The 15,848-nt window shown below is 51.7% G+C and overlaps 1 protein-coding gene across 7 annotated transcripts in view; it reads right to left on the bottom strand.

Annotated features, from left to right (window-relative positions):
* The window catches only part of Slc38a10 (solute carrier family 38 member 10), a 49,753-nt gene that overhangs the window by 5,232 nt on the left and 28,673 nt on the right, over positions 1 to 15,848 (bottom strand). For all 7 annotated transcript variants that reach the window (XM_032914094.1, XM_032914095.1, XM_032914100.1 and 4 more), the window contains exons 11-14: positions 7,516 to 7,672; positions 2,174 to 2,341; positions 1,446 to 1,913; positions 837 to 941 (exon numbers count right to left, since the gene is read on the bottom strand). In XM_032914094.1, coding sequence (XP_032769985.1) covers positions 837 to 941; positions 1,446 to 1,913; positions 2,174 to 2,341; positions 7,516 to 7,672 — 898 coding nt within the window. The remainder of the gene's footprint in view (positions 1 to 836; positions 942 to 1,445; positions 1,914 to 2,173; positions 2,342 to 7,515; positions 7,673 to 15,848) is intronic.

Genomic DNA, 15,848 nt, shown 5'->3' with positions numbered 1-15,848 from the left:
AACCAAGCAGAAGAAACCTGTGTTCTATCTTCCAGGTCTGCACTGTCAGCCAGGAGCAGCCCCCATCAGCTGCAGCGGCTGAGCAGCTGCTCAAGTCTGGCCTTTATGGCTGAGTGAGAGGCAAAGCCTGAATCTCTTCAAACCCATTGTGGCGTGAGGCATGAACACCCAAGACGCCCAGTTCAGAGATGGCCATGGAGTTTGGCCTGGGACACCATGTAGCCCAGGTCAGACTTCAGCTGAGGGTTCACCAAAAACAATTGGACAGGTTGTCACTAGTGGGCTGCCGGGTAGGCCACCACTGCCTCCCCTGCACAAGAAACACCACGGGGACGAAATAAAGTCAAAATGGACATGAAAGTTTAGAGAACTCAGGGTACAACAGCCATGGCAAACTTCAGGTGCCAGGGCAGGCCGTTACGTCAGGTGTGACAAAGATGCAATGCCATCCCAGCCCAACTAGCACACGGCACACAGATCCACCTCAGGCAGAGCCTTCACATGAGTCTTCCCAGCTGTGAACTAAGGCTTCCCTCCTAGCCTTTAAGGACGAGTGGTGAAAATATTAACATGCCTGCTTAAAGAGGAAATCAAAATGGTAGTTAAAAGCCAGATGACCATGTGACACCTTGTATAAGGGCAAAGGAGGGAGATAAAAACAATCCTGGAGAGGGGCCGGAGGAAAGCTACTGATGGGAATAGCGAGGGGTCACTGAAGGTGCTTCCTTAGCATAAAAACCAAGCAACGGAAGTTGTGGAGGCAGGAGGGATCCAGGAGCACCCATCCCACCCAAGCTCATTCTGGGGCTCCTTCCGTAGGGCTATGGCCCCCTCACCTTCCAACTTGCTCCCTGCTTGGTCTCCACCCGGTTGCTCAGCCTCCTTCTTCTCCCTCTGCTCTGCAGCCTCTGGCCTTTGTACAGCGAGGCCCGCCTTCCCACCTGCACACAGGGAGACTCCGCTGGTTTGTTGGAAAGTCAAAGTTGGGTGTGGGTGAGGGGCTGGCAGATGTTTCCTAAAATGACTCTCTAGCCAGCCCCCCAGCACAGTGTATGTTCAACCTGACTGTTACCAGGGAAGTAATAAAAAACATTTAACAATCTCAGGCTATGGCAGTGAGCCAATGTTAACTACCTTCGCCAATTAAAATGCAAGCACCATCCTAACCAGCTCTTAGACGGGCACTAACAATGTGTTACCTGTCAAGCGTTCCTGCACTGTCCCCTGAGTGCACCACGAGAACAGCCTGGCACCTGACATTTAGTGGTATGGCCACAACTGTGTGACAGATATTACAGAAGCTGTCAGGCTCCTCGGCTCTTCTTTACCCACCAGCTGCTGAAGGGCTGTGACAGTCACATGCTAATCATGTGAAATGAGAGAGCTGTGGGGACTGAGCAGGACTAACCCATTCCCTGTGATGAACTCCAGAGGCTGGCACTCACCAACATTGCTCTCCACGGCACTCTCCATGGGCTTCCACGGGGCCCCTCCAGCCTTCTGTGCAGACTCCTTGCCTTCACCTGCCACCAGATCATTCAGCTCCACAGAAACCCTGGCCTGGGGAACTGGATGCAGATCCCTATTTCCTGGTCTGGAATCTTCCTTCCTAGGCTGGACAGGTGGCTGACCATTTGCTTCTGGAATCTTCTGAGGACGTTCAGTTCCCCCTACTGCCAGGACTTGCTCAGGTTTCTTTCCTTCCTCTCCCCTCTCAGGGTCCTGCTTCTTCTCTGACTCAGGCAGAAGTGGTGCCCCCTGCCCCCTGCCTGCAGGGTCTCCTTCATCTGGGAGCTTGGGAGGTGGCTTTTTCTCCTCTGGCCCTTCTTGGTCCTGGCCTTCATCCACCACCACTTTATCATGAGGGATGGGAGGCTCGTGGCGATGGGCCTCGCCCATAGGGACAGCAATACCTGGAAGGACATAAGGACAGGACGAGGACATGAGACTGAAGAGGGTCCTCTCTACCTTCCTATGGAACCTGAACTGTCCTCTGGCTTTCCAGTGTGACATGACCATGACCTCAGGCCCCTCTACAGCTATCTGAGGACTGCCAGGACTCCCAGAATGGCAATGTCACAAGAGGAACAGCAGTGGACAGCTGTCTTGGCCAAGAGGAAGGCAGAGCACAGGTCTAGGCTGAGGAAGACACAAGAGCCCATTTAGCACTTACCTTGACCTGGGCGATCCAGCTGTGCAGCTTCCTGCTTCTCCTTGGGAGTGTCCCCTCCAGGCACATCCACTGGCCCCTTAATCTGGGCCTGCTCCAGGACCTCTTTGTCCTCTGCTGGCTTTAGCTTCTCTTGGCTATCCTCAGCCATGACTACAACGGGATCCTGGACTGCAAGCACAGCACAGTGAGCCACCAGAAACCAGGCTGGGCCATTTTCCTAAGATCGGGACCATATATGGAAGCCAAATGGCAGAGTAGAGGTAGGTTTCTTCCTGTTTAATCATGATTATCAGTTAACCGACAGAATCCTTCCTTTTCACTCATAATAAAGAATCTCATGACTCAATTTATACCTGTAGACAGACGACATGCTATGTAACACTCATCCACAGCCGCCAGGTGGCAGCGTGAGCACACGTCCAAGCGCTATTCCTAGGGTCTCCCGCAGGAACCAACTGCTGCTGGTCCTAAGGCCTAGGCTGAAAGGCCTTTAAGGATATGGTTGGGTGGGCCTGTCAACCTCTTGCTGTTGGTGGGTAAAATTCACACCACAAAGTGAGAAGAAAGGAGAGGCTGCCAAAGTTCTTCTTCGCATGCCCACAATGCCCAGGATCCATGTTTCATCAGGAACCACAGCCTAGCACTGTGGTTACAGAACTGGAGAAAACTAGCTTCACTGAAAAAGACTACTTCTGAGGGCTTGGGATCTGGCTCAGCTGGTAGCATGCATAGGCCCTGGCCAGGGCTCAGAACCAGCACAACATAAACTAGCTATGGCATCATCCTAGGACTTTGGAGGTGTTTGTGGGAACCTTATAAACTCTAGGTCATCCTCAGGCTAGTGTCAGGCTAGCCTGGGCTACATGAAATCCTATCTCAAAAAACAAAAACAGAAACCACGCTCTATGTACTTAGCAATCATGACAGGAACTGAAGAACGAAGCAGAGGAGAAACAACCGTAGAAACAGAACTGGGGCTGAAGAGATAGCTATGTGGTTATGAGCACTGACTGCTATGAGGTTATGAGCACTGACTGCTTTTGCAGGGGACCTGGTTTGGTCCCTAGCAGCCACACAGGGCCTCAGACCATCTGTAACTCCACTTCCAGAGGACCTGATGCATCCTCTAAGCTTTTCAGGCATGGGGCATACACATGGTACACACACATACACCACGGCAGGGAAACACCAACACATGCAAGAAAAAATTCATTTTTTGTTTGTTTGGTTGGTTTGGTTTGGTTTGGTTTTTCTTTATGTAGCCATGGCTGTCCTCAACTCAAAGATCCTGCTGCCTCTGCCTCCCAAGTGTGGGATCAAAGGCGTGCTCTACCACCCGGCTGAGAAGACAACAGCAAAGGACAGTCTACCTCGAGTGTCTCTCTCGTCCTCAGGTGAGGAGCAGCCTGCTGCTCCCTGTCTGAAGCCCTGGGGGAGGCTCCACAGGGCAGCCAAGCATCTGGCTCAATGACCCTGAAGCTCTTCTGAGAGGACTGCCTTGCAGGAACGCCTATCCTGTCTGTATTCTAAGCTAGGAAGTGGGCTGACAGGCAGAGGCTGTGAGGCTGGGAAGGTTTTCTAGGCCCCACTACCAGCAGCTGAGCTCCAGTAACTAACTCATGGCTGCTGGTCAGCACTCCAAGATAGAAACAGACCTGTCATCAGGAATGGATGTTGACAATGCCACAACAAAACATAAACTTCCAAAGATGGCAGCTCTCACCCTGCACACCCCCCTCCCATTTGTTTCCAATTTCAAGGCAACCACAGGGTGGAAACAGGAAACAGTGTGGTGGTGAGGTTCACCTGCCTCCCGGTCCAGCTGACAACCAAGATGTGAAGGCCTGGTGTGGCCCCAAGGAGGACCCCTCACACATACTATAGGCTATCCCCTGTAGTCACCAGGCCTACTGACAGTATTAGTAACCGGAGCCCGCAAAGACCCAGGTTTTGTCCTCCCAAGGCAGCTGCTTGCTGCCACATTCCAGTCAAGTCCTGGGCTCCTCCCATGCACAGAAACGGACTACTAAGGTGACAAGGCACATGCTCACCTTCTGTAGTGCTTCCCTGAGGAACAGACAGGAGTCCTGTCTCTCAGATAGCAACTCCAGTGCGGAGAGGGCCAAAGGCCGGCCTCATGAGGCCTTGCTTGCTGTAGGCTATAAGTCCTCCCCTTCCTTCTCCTCGCCCTTCTCCCCCGGTCCTCTCGGAGACAAGCTCTACTACTCCACCTGACTACCAGGCTTGAGGCTACTTCTACCTCTGACGAAGGTTAGGGGCTGGACAGCAGGCTCCACATCCCAATGGAGGTCTGCTGGTCACTGGCCTCTTGCGCTCTCCCTGGATGCCTTGTCGTCGTCGTTGGTAGCAATGACAATGTTCATTCACTCCTGCATGCTGGCATCCAACCCAGAGATGCTAAAACCCTTCTCCCTATGGATGAGGCCCTGCTGGGACAAGAACAGTGCCACCTCTCAGAGCTCAGCAACCCAGGTTCCTGAGGAAGCAAGAGAAATGGCCTCTTTCCTGAAAGCCAGCCCTGTTCTGCTCTAGGGAGCTGTTCTAAGAACCAGCGTCTGCTTTGTTCTCCAGGCGTCAGTCAGGAGAGTGTTACTTCCTCCGAGTGGCATGTAAGCCAGCACTGCACCCTTGAGTAGCACACAGATTTGGCATAGGCCACCAGCAACCCAAGGGGAGCCCTTCTGATCCAGCAGGCCCCATGAGGACCATCTCCTCAGGGAAGGCTACCTTCTGGAACCACAAGAAAACTGAATGAGAAAATAGTAGGACAAAGGAACACACAGCACAAAGGAGGGGGGACAGGACCCTTGTCAAGAAGTCAGCCAAGGAGGGAGGAACATGTAGCAGCAGGGTCTCTCCTGGATGAATCTTGAAACTGTCAAAGTTGCTGGGGCCTCTGCCACCTCCACAAGTGGCCAAGGCAGGCAGCAGCAGAAACCATGGAAGGTCCTGGAGAGGAAGCGATGACAAGAAGACAGGAGAAGTCTATCCTGGAGGACTCTGGAATATGGCTGTGTGCCTGACTGGGACCCGAGGTTACCTGTACCTGGCACCCACAGCACCCCATGGCCACCCCGCATAGCCCCTAACTTCTACTTCCCACTAACTAACCAGTGCAGTCCCCCCATGGTGCAGGAAAAGGGGACTGGGGCGTGGCTTGAGCTGTGCTGCCCCAGGGTGCACAAGATGGGTGGGCAAGAGGAAGAAAGGAAGCAACGGCACGAAACAGTGTTCAGACGGAGCCAGAACACGACAAATTCAAATCCGTCCCCAAGACCATCTAGGAGCCATCGGGCGCGGAGATAAGCGGCCTAGTTAGACTTTAAAATGGATAATCGTCTTCTTGAGCATTCACAGGGACTCAGCCAGGCTCACCAAAGGTCCACGAGGCCAAGCATGGGGCCCCCGGCTGCACCTGATAGTCACGTGTGCCATGTGAGAGCACAATGCAGTCACAGCACGTGCTGGGCTCTCACTAGAGCATGCAGATTCCGTCTGTGACCCCACAACATCAAAGAGATCAATAAACAAGGCTCTCACACCCAGTGGTGGAGCTGACAGGGCAGTCAGGGAAGGCTCTTAGTCCCAGCCCTGCCCAAATCAGCCAAGACCTCAATTAAGCAGGAGGCTGGGTGGCTAGAAAACAGAATTAGCTAAAAACAGACGGCATGTGGTTCTGAGAGGAGCCATGTGTGTTGTTATAGCCTCATGAAGAAATGGAAACCAGATGTTGCCTCAGAGGGCACAGGTGAGCAGGCTGCCTGAACAGTCTATAGAGATGGGACACAGCTGCTGGCTGTGACTAGAAGCTGCACAGGACAGCCATAGGAGCCTGGGTGTGGACTGAGGAGAAGCTAATGATCAGCCCAATGAGACAGAACTGAACCGGGTTCTGCTGGGTGACCTCAACAGTACCCAGTGCCATGATGTCCTTGCTACCCATAGCAAGGGAGTATATTCAGCTTGTAGTTTACCAGGATGTCACCGTCACCACCACGCATCTCTCCCTTCCCATGTGTCGTTCCCATGTCAACACCTGTTTTCTGCTGGAGGCACGGGCAGTGGTATTCCATCAGCTAGGGAGGGCAGCATGCAATGTGCACCTCCTTCCTCAAGCAAACCTCTCTCTCCCAGTCCAGATCACTAACCCTACGGCCACACCACACATGGTCCCCTAGTCCAGATCACTAAACCTAAGGCCACATCACACATGGTCCTCTGTGGCTTCTCATCATTTGTCTTCAGCCTCTGGGAACCCCAGGTATCCACCAGGGTCCCCAGCAACTTTGACTTCTTGGCCTCTTGATTCCTGGGAACTGGGACAGGAGGCCTCTTCTCTGCCTTTGCCAATCCAGGAAGACAGATGACAGCATCTGCAGCTACCTAAGCTCTGGGCTGAACAAAGGAGGGTGGGCTAAGAGAGCACCTCGGGGCAGCTACCAAGGCGATGGCACTGGATGTGGAGCCCAACAGAGATGACAGAGACCAAAAGGTCTCGGCATCAACAGTGTTAAGAGCTCAGGAGCGTCCAGCAGGGGCACCATTCAGAGTGCCCTTCAATAGGACCGTCTTTCTCTTCTTCACTACAGGCACTGCCTCTGAGGCAGGCGACTGGCCGACACGTCCACAATGGCTAGAAATTTGCCAGGGAGGAGGGGGCTCTTCCCTACTGGAGCCTCCGCAGAGCTGGAGCTAGACAGACAGACAGACAAACAGTGTTTTATAAATCTGGACCCAAAGCTCACTGACTTTAGTCTAATGTGTAACCCTCACCACTGCCAGAGAAGCCAGGATTACTGCTACCCAGGACAGTTCCTGCTACAACACCCATATCTGCACACACTCACACTGCCACACAGGCTTGGGGCCTCAGCCTGATGGGTGATGCTGGCCCTGAGTTACCAGAATAAACATACGCAGAAAGTGACGCTGAAAACACACATCCTGGGTCCCCGTGGCATGGCCACAGATGGGGGAGATGGGGCACCACTAAGACCCTTGCTGAGGCAGCATGGGCAGTGATGGCAAAACTGAGCCCAAGCTGGCACTGTGCCATCCCCACGTCACCTGCACAGAGGTAGCAGTACACTGTTTGGCTCCATGTAGAGCACACAGCTTCCTGCAATGGGGCTGGTTGGGCCGAAGCCTAGATCCTCCCACTTGGCTCCATCACTCTCAGGACAGGAGTTACTAACAGGACTGACATCCTTGAAGCAGAAATAAGAGGTTACTTGGAAATTACTTTCCATGACCTTGAGCTGGTGCTGAGAACACTCACACCATCAAAGTTCAGGGATTGGGGTCGGGGCCTGTGTATATACCTGATAGCCGGGCTGCCTCCACCTTCATCGCGCCCTCGGCATCTCCTCGCTGGCCGCTGCGAGCTCCTTGCGTCAAGTCCAGAGGAGCTTCTTCGCTCACAGACAGGGTGGTGAGTGTGCTGACCACAAGGATGCCCAGGCCGACCCAGAGCACCACCTGGACCAAAGACCCCAAGTCAGGAAGAATGACGATAGTCCCTGTCCCAGCAGGAAGCTATGAAGACTCTGAGGCTTCCTGGAAAGAGTAGGGTTCTCTTTCCTTTTCTGACACAGGATGCTACATAACCCAGGCTAGCCTCAAATGCTGGGATGAGTTGTGCACCACAAGGCCAGGCCAAGGTCAAGTTTCTCAACCACCGTGGCAAGAGAAGCAAGACTGTCTGAGCGACTATCCACTGTGGGGTGGTGGCTTGTGCAGTCATTTATTAGGTTCATGCTCCCAAAGGACCCCAAAGTGTAGGCCTCTGCAGGGGATGTGGGCCACACAGGCTGGATATCCTGCCATCACATTATCCACATCAGTTCCAAATAACAGCTGGACTCACTGACCTAGCAAAGTTTGATCCCTCAGGGACAAACAAGGATTCAGGCTTCACCTCTCATATGAGGTGGGAGTGGCCATCAGTACCCACGAGAGCCACATTCAATGTGCTGCTGGCTTTCTCGGGGGCCTTTTCCCCCTGAAGGGCCCTACCACTGATGATAAATTCTGTGGTGCTACAAACCCCTCGTATCATGCCACCAGACACCCACTGAGCCACCTCTCCACTGTGTGTCTGGGATGATCCTAGGACAGGCGTTGCTATCTGTACCTTGGTCTGGCCTCCTCAAGCTTCCTGAGGGGCAGGAACTCCTAGTTCCAGAGTTCTGCAAGAGGAGCCAGCAAAGTGGCCTCTTAGCCAGAGGACACCCACTGCCTTGATGTCTTAGAGCCTCTGACCCTTCTGGCAGAAACCATGGCTACCCAGTGAGCCAAAGTAGATGTGGGGACACTGTCTTACCTGTACCCCTTCAGTCAGTGCATGCATTCTACAGTATTCAGTGGGGGGGTCCAGGTCCCTGCCCTCACCACACCCTAAACTCTTTTCTTAGCTCTGTGAGGCTGTTCCTGAAACTCAGCACACTAATTCTTCTTATGAAGACAAGACTCAGGGCTCAGTGCTCACCGGAATAACCAATAGTCATCAGGAAGACAGAACAGGTATGGTCACAGAAATAAACACACACAGAATAAACATACACAGAAAGTGACTCATCTCAGGAAAACAAAACAGGTATGGTCACAGCCTCTGGGTGGCATCAGCTCCCCAAGAAAGTAAGGGTGCAAGCTAGCACAACAATGACTGATTGGTGCTGAGGCTGTCTCAGGAGGTAGACTCTGAAAATTCTTTTGAGCCCTGATGACCCATGCTGTGCCCTCATGACCTGTCCCTAGGCTGCCCCTCTATCTACAAGGTTCCAGTCCCCAAGCTGCGGCCTGGTAAAAAACAGAAACCAGGCTCTGGATACAAAGGTCAGAGGATCGGGATGGAAGTTTAAATCAGCCACTGAAGAAGCCAAGGGAGAGTTTCACATCATGTCTGGCCCAGAATGCCCTTCTCAGTGTGATGCTGACTCTGGCAGGCTAACAGAGCCAGCCCCCGACAACACCTTCTAACCCAGCTCAACACATTCAGTATTTCTCCAGCTAATGGCAGAAGTGACCTTTCGCAGAAGCCACAAGAAAAGCTATTCCTCCCTAAATGCACTTCCCACTCACTAGTGGGGAAGGCAAGGCTTAGAGAAAGGAGTGGGCGGAGCAGAAGATGGAGGCCACTGCTGCAGTACAGAACCCAAGACCCCTGAGGAGGGTGGGACCGAGGACTCCGGTAGGGCCTGGTGTTCTGTCCCTGTATACCCGTGAAGGAGACTCTCCTAAATGGCCTGTACCAAAGAAAAAGACATGTTTTGGTCATTTTATGTCAGTTATTTTCAATGGGGACTATCACTTACCAATTCCATGGAGACCAACAAGGAAAGGTAACATTTCATCCATGACTTTGAATGATTTATTTCAACCTTCAGCTTTTTGAGCTTAATACCACCACCATCCAGAAAATAAAACAACAAAAATCCACTAACTGCTGACACTGGGACACGAGCTTCTTAAGAAACTCCAATTGCAGGCCAGGTGTGATAGCCTCCAATTGCAGGCCAGGGTGATAGCACGTGCATTAATCTCAGCACTCGGGAGGCAAGTAGGGGATCTGAGTTCAAGGTCAGCCTGGTCTATAGAGTGAGTACCAGGGCAGCCAGGGCTCTGTAGGGAGACCCTGTCTCCAAGACAAAATGAAAAGAAAAACCCCCCACTATGATCTACTTTAGAAACTGAGTTCACAAAGTTCTCAGGACAGAGGTCCCATTCCCTATGTGCCTTCCACTTCTTGAGGACGAGTAGGAAAGGCAGCTCAGAGCACCCCAGGTACTAAGAAACATGTTAAGTACAAAGTTAAGATCGACTTACATGGGCCTCGTACAGCAGGACAAGTGTGTAGTGTATTCCCATTACAATCTATGGGACCCAGAAAACAGACCCAAGTCCCCTGAGTGCCTGATGCTCCTACCTGAGGGTGCTCCCAACCCCCACTCTGGACACAGACGCTGGCTCCTGTTCCGCAGAGCACAGGCCAGCAGGATGCACAATCAAATCATTTCTTGAGATCAAGGAAACAGGCTCTGCATGCTATAAGGATGTCTACCAGCAGACACATACACCCAGCTGATGGTCTCTAGGCTCCTCTTACTGAGCTTGGACTCATCCTGACACACATACTTATAAGCTGTTGGCTCTGTGGCACTGGCCTCTGTCTGTCTCTGCAACTGCCAGCCAGGCCTGCCTTGCCCACTGTCATGCACTTGCCCTCTCCTCTGAAGCAGTAGACGAGCCCAGGCGAGAGTCCCAGATCTACTCAGTTTGAGGGAGCCCTGGGAACACAAGGCTAAAGACATCAAACTACATTCTCACCTGTGGAGGCCGCCTGTGCAGGTATCAACAGGCAGGTACCTAACTGAAGCTCTTGGTGACACTAAGTGCTACTGACCACAAGAATGAAGCTTCTGTTAGTGAGTGCAAACAAGCAGGAACACACATCCTGGGTAGTATGAGAAGTCGAGGGTCCCAAACTGTTCCTGAGTTGTTGTGGGTCGGTATCCAGACTGCCACTGTGTGCGGTACAGTGCTAACAGCCCCTTTGGAGTTCTGATCAAGGGAATACAGCCCTGTCTTCTAACAGCTGCAGGGAAGGCTAGAAAGTCAGGGAGGGGGAGCCAGCCCAGGGTAGCCTCAGGCCCAGAGAGAAGACCGGCCTGGCCTCAAAGTCAGCCCAGCTCCCAGTACTATGCCACAGCTTCCTGCAGCGGAAGAGCTGCTTTTGAAGCAGGGATCTTGGTCGATAAGCAGGATCCGGTGTGCCAGACATCTGATTTCAGAGCACCCTGCTGACTGCAATTCTGGCATCGATCCATCTTAATGTAGTCCAGAGCCAGCCAGGAAAAGATACAAATCCACCCCAACAGTTCAGCTCAGGCTTGGGAAATACAGGGGTCTGACCAGGGCCACAGTCCATAAACATCCCATCTCCCCACATCCCCTCAAGGAGCTACACTGTGGCCCCATGAGGAGCCCTAGGACTGGGCAGAGAACACACCTTTCTGTTCTGGACAAAACAGTCCATATACTTGAATTTCAGAGACAGAACATACACCCAAGGCCAGGCCCCAGCTACTCAGAAGTAGAGCACCTTGATTCTGGTACCAGGGCCAACAGTGTGGGTGAGCATGTCTCCCTGCCTCAGGCACCTCACTCTAGCAGGCTACAGGACAGGCGCTAACCTGCTGTGTGTGCCACTCACACTTGACCAAGATCAGCTGATTCCAAAATGGGGCCAGCAGAGCCTTTTCCTGGAGGAATCCACTCCTCTTGTCCCTGGGACTGCAGTGCCCCCTGCTGGTTTCATAGCAGGAGATCCTCAAATAGCAACCAACAAGGCCAGCCAGTCTCTCTGTAGAAAGCCACTGCTGGATGAAGCTAGGTTTTGTGTTATCGTTCACTGTGCTGTTGTCATGCTTTCTAGTTATCCTTTCTTCATGCACCTTTCCACCAGCTGCCCGTCAGCCTTGGACTCCTTAGAGTTCCTGGGACAGGGCCTCAGACCCGGCCACACTTCCAGAGTATGTTTTCCACAGTATGGAAGCCACCACATGCCCTACTCGGCCAGAATGATCACCTGGTTGAGAACAGCAACACAGAGGCTGGCTGGTGGACTCATGGCAGATCTGCAGTATCTTCCTACGTCAGTCAGAAAGGAGTTCAAACAACCAAGACCCTCAGAAACATAGTTAATGGCACAGATCGAGCCCTGGCATGATGCAGTCAGCGTGTGTTTAAGACAAAGCACATCAGACTGTGACCATGCTTACTCATCCTTATGTGAATGCAATAGGTCATGTATGCATGGAAACATGTAAAGGCAGTCCCAACTGCATGAAGACAACTCCCACCACAGGCACCATGACAACAGGCACCATGACGACAGGCACACAAGGACATACACAGACAAAAGAAACAGGAATGTAGTAATGGGAAAGAAGGAAGTGAACCAAGAGACCCAGGGAGGACTCAGTGAGGTAGACAGGAAAAAAACGACTATAGGAAATCCACAGATTCCCTGCACATAAACGGGTACAGTCAACACGCCAAAAAGCCAGACCCCATACAGAAGCCAAGCGCTGTAGACAGGGAGCCAGACTGAGAAGACCTGAGGTGACAGCTGAGTCATGGAAGCCACAGCCACTTGATGAATAGGAGGCTCATGGTGGAACTGCACAGGAGCCACTACACAGGCTCACGGTCTTAGTGCATCTGTAGCACTAATGCACTCCAACGAGAACAAGACCAAAAGGGAGCTTAGCTTTCTCAGATCGGTTGATTCAAACTTCATTAATAAAAGAAATCAAACAACAACAGAATATTATCGTTAATGAGAACAATGAGGAGGAGAGTTTAGAGTTAGAAAGCCAGGAATGAGAGCAAAAGCCTTAATCCCTGCACTCAGGCTCTGAGCTTCAGGACAGCAGACAGGGCAGGGCTCTGGTAGGGACCTGGTGTACACACATGAAGCCTGAGGTCAGATCTCTAGCACTGCATGAGCCAGGCCTCATGGTGCACACCTGAGACAGAGGCAAGAGAATCTGAAGCATTATGTGGAAGGTTTGAGGCTAGCCTGGGCTACACAAGACCCTGTCTCAAAGGCCAGGCTATAAAATAAAAACAAACAAATATACCAGATGCTATGATGCTGTGCTGGTGAGGAAAGCAGGAGAGGAAGAGACCAATAGCAGACTGATGTAAGGCCAACTAAATGAAAAACCAGGAATTTATTCTATGACACCAAGACCTTTATATGAGCCACCACGTGGGTGCGGAGAACCCAACTCAGGTTCTCTGGAAGAAAGTACACACTCTTACATGCTAAGTAAACTCCCCAGCCTAAGAAAATCTCTTTCTTTACTTTCTAGATTTATAAAATTTATTTTATGTGTATGAGGGCTTTGCCTTCACAAGTGTGCACCACATGCCTGCCTCATGCCTGCTGAGGTGGGAAGGTTAACAGACTGTTATGAACCTCCCTGCTGGAGCAGAAGTGGGTCCCCTTCAAGAGCCACAGATCCTCTTAACTCCAGCCCCAAGAAAGCCTAACTAGGATTCCCTCTCACATCCTCCCCAAAACACCTGATGAGGTTAAACACCAGGACTTGACAAACTAGGAAAATCATATGCAATCTGACAGGCAATGAGTTAACCTCACTACCAAACTAACTACTAACTACTAACTGCCACATCAAGTACCTCAGAACACTGTGTCACACAGTTCTCCCCACTTAACTACAGTGCTACATGAGAACACTGAGGTCAGCCATTGGTGACACCGGCTACAGCTCCAGGGAGCAAGGTAAGCACTCAGGGAAAGGCCACAGTCTAGACTCCAGAATGACTCACCAGGCTGGGCACTGAGAACTGGGAGCATGGGCTCCAGCAGCCGCTGCCTGAATTCAGGAGAGAACAAGAGCCCACACAAGCATGCTGCCCGTGTGCCGTTCTCCTCAAGTACAGGCCAGCAGAGAACGGAGATGGAGGAACAGATGAAGACAGTGAGAATCAACAACACGAGGGCTGACAGTTAACCTAGATCCTAGGAACGAGGGCGCACTGAACCTAGGTTTACCCCAGCTGGCTACAGCCTCTGCCCGTGATGTCATAGGCACACCGGGAAGTCACACCATTCAGAACCTCCGGAGTTTCTTAAACATGATGACTGAAAAATACTAAGTATGCTAGGAGACAGGACTAAACCACAGAAAACCAAGGACCGAAACTGAACCTAGATTTACAATGGGTTATACCTTGATGCAACTGAAACTACCTAAAGCTGGAAATAACGGCTACGGCACGGGGCCTCAGCGTCCTCTCGTTGCTGTGATAAACACCCTGACAACAGCACCTACGGGAGTAGGGGTTTACGTTGGCTCAGTTTCAGGGTGCAGTTCCCCATAAGAAAGGCCTGGTAGCAAGAGTCTGAGGCAATTGGTCAGCTGCATCCTAGGCAGGAAGGGAGGGAGATGGCTGCTCCTGCTCAGCTCACCTCCTCAGTTCTATGATGCCTCAAGACTAGGGATGGCCCTGGCTCACTACTGGAGTGAGTATTCCCACTTGATTGGGAATGGAGATAACCCCTCACAAACATGTACCGTGGCTAACCTAATCTAACCCATGAAGGTTGTGCCTAGTCTCTCAGGATCATGGGTGCTGTCAAGCTGACAACTGACACTAACCATCATGCCATCTCTAGTCTTTTTTTTTTCCCCCTTCAAGACAGGGTTTCTCTGTGTAGCCCTGGCTGTCCTGGAATTCACTATGTAGACCAGGCTGGCTTCGAACTCAGAGATCCACTTGCCTCTGCCTCTTGAATGCTGAGATGAAAGATGTGTGCCATCATCACCCTGGCTGCCATCCTAGTCTAGTGTCACTAACTTCTCTGAGAGTGGGCTATATGGAGTTACAGCCTGCCACGGCTGCCCAATGCCACATGGGTCTTGCACATCACTGGCGTGAGAAGAGCAAACTTCCACGCACAGCATCTGTGAGGCAGCTCAGTTGTAAAATGCTGCTGTATAACCACGAGGATCTCTGTTTAAAGCCCTAGCAACTGGGTAGGGTCCAGGTTCAGGGAGAGAAAAAAAAGATGCAGAATGGTAGAGGAGAAGATACCATTGGCCTGAATAGACACACACACACACAAGCATGCATACATACACACACATATACATACATATATACATACACACATGTAGACATACATACACACATACATACATACAAGCATGCATACATACACACAAACATACACATATACATACACACACACACACACACACACACACACACACACACACACACACACACACACACACGCTCCAACCCCCACAGTAATAAGTAATGGCCTGGGGTGGATGGAACTGCCTTTAATCCTAGCAATCAGGAGGCAGAGGCTGCCTGGCCTACACAGTGAGTTACAGGACAGCCAAGGTTACATGGTGAAATCCTATTCATAAAACAAAAACAAAGCTGGCAGTGGTGGTGCACACTTTTAATCCCAGCACTTGGGAGGCAGAGGCAGGTGGTCCTCCAAGCTCAAGGCCAGCCTGGTCTACCTCTAGGACAGCCAGGGCTACACAGGCAACCCTGTCTTAAAAAAATAAAAGACAAATGGAAAGTCCTGCCTAAGTGAGTTGGTGCCAGGTCAAGTGGGTGCGACTCTGCAGGTAGAGGACGGGCACCACACTCCCTTACACATCCACCCCGCACAGCAGAGCACAGTAGGAAGAAGAACAGAGATGCTTGTTGCTCTTCTTGCTGTAACTAAGCACCAGACAAAACAGCTTAAGCCCAGAAGGCTCATCAAGGCTCCGGCTGGGAGAAGGCAGGAGCAGGAGGTGGCAGGTCACAGTGACATCATCAATTGGCAGGCAGACCTGAGTCCTGGTGCTCCGCCCACTCACTCCTCTCTAGTCAGCCCAGACCCCAGGCCTTGGCCTTGGGATGGCAGTTAGAGGCTCCTCCCATATCAATCAAGCCAATGTAGCCACGTCCAGAGGGTTGTCGCTAACGTGATTCTAGATCTGCTGACAAACAATATTAATCATCACAGAGACACACCCACACCAAAAACAAAACAAAACAAGCCAACAAGCCTAAGAGTGGATAAAGCTAACCTGAGCAGAGCAGACTAAAGCAG

Source organism: Rattus rattus, chromosome 9, assembly GCF_011064425.1.
Source record: "Rattus rattus isolate New Zealand chromosome 9, Rrattus_CSIRO_v1, whole genome shotgun sequence".
Classification (NCBI taxonomy): domain Eukaryota; kingdom Metazoa; phylum Chordata; class Mammalia; order Rodentia; family Muridae; genus Rattus; species Rattus rattus.
Note: the sequence above shows the minus strand (reverse complement) of the source record. Positions and strands in the feature narration are given on the sequence as shown.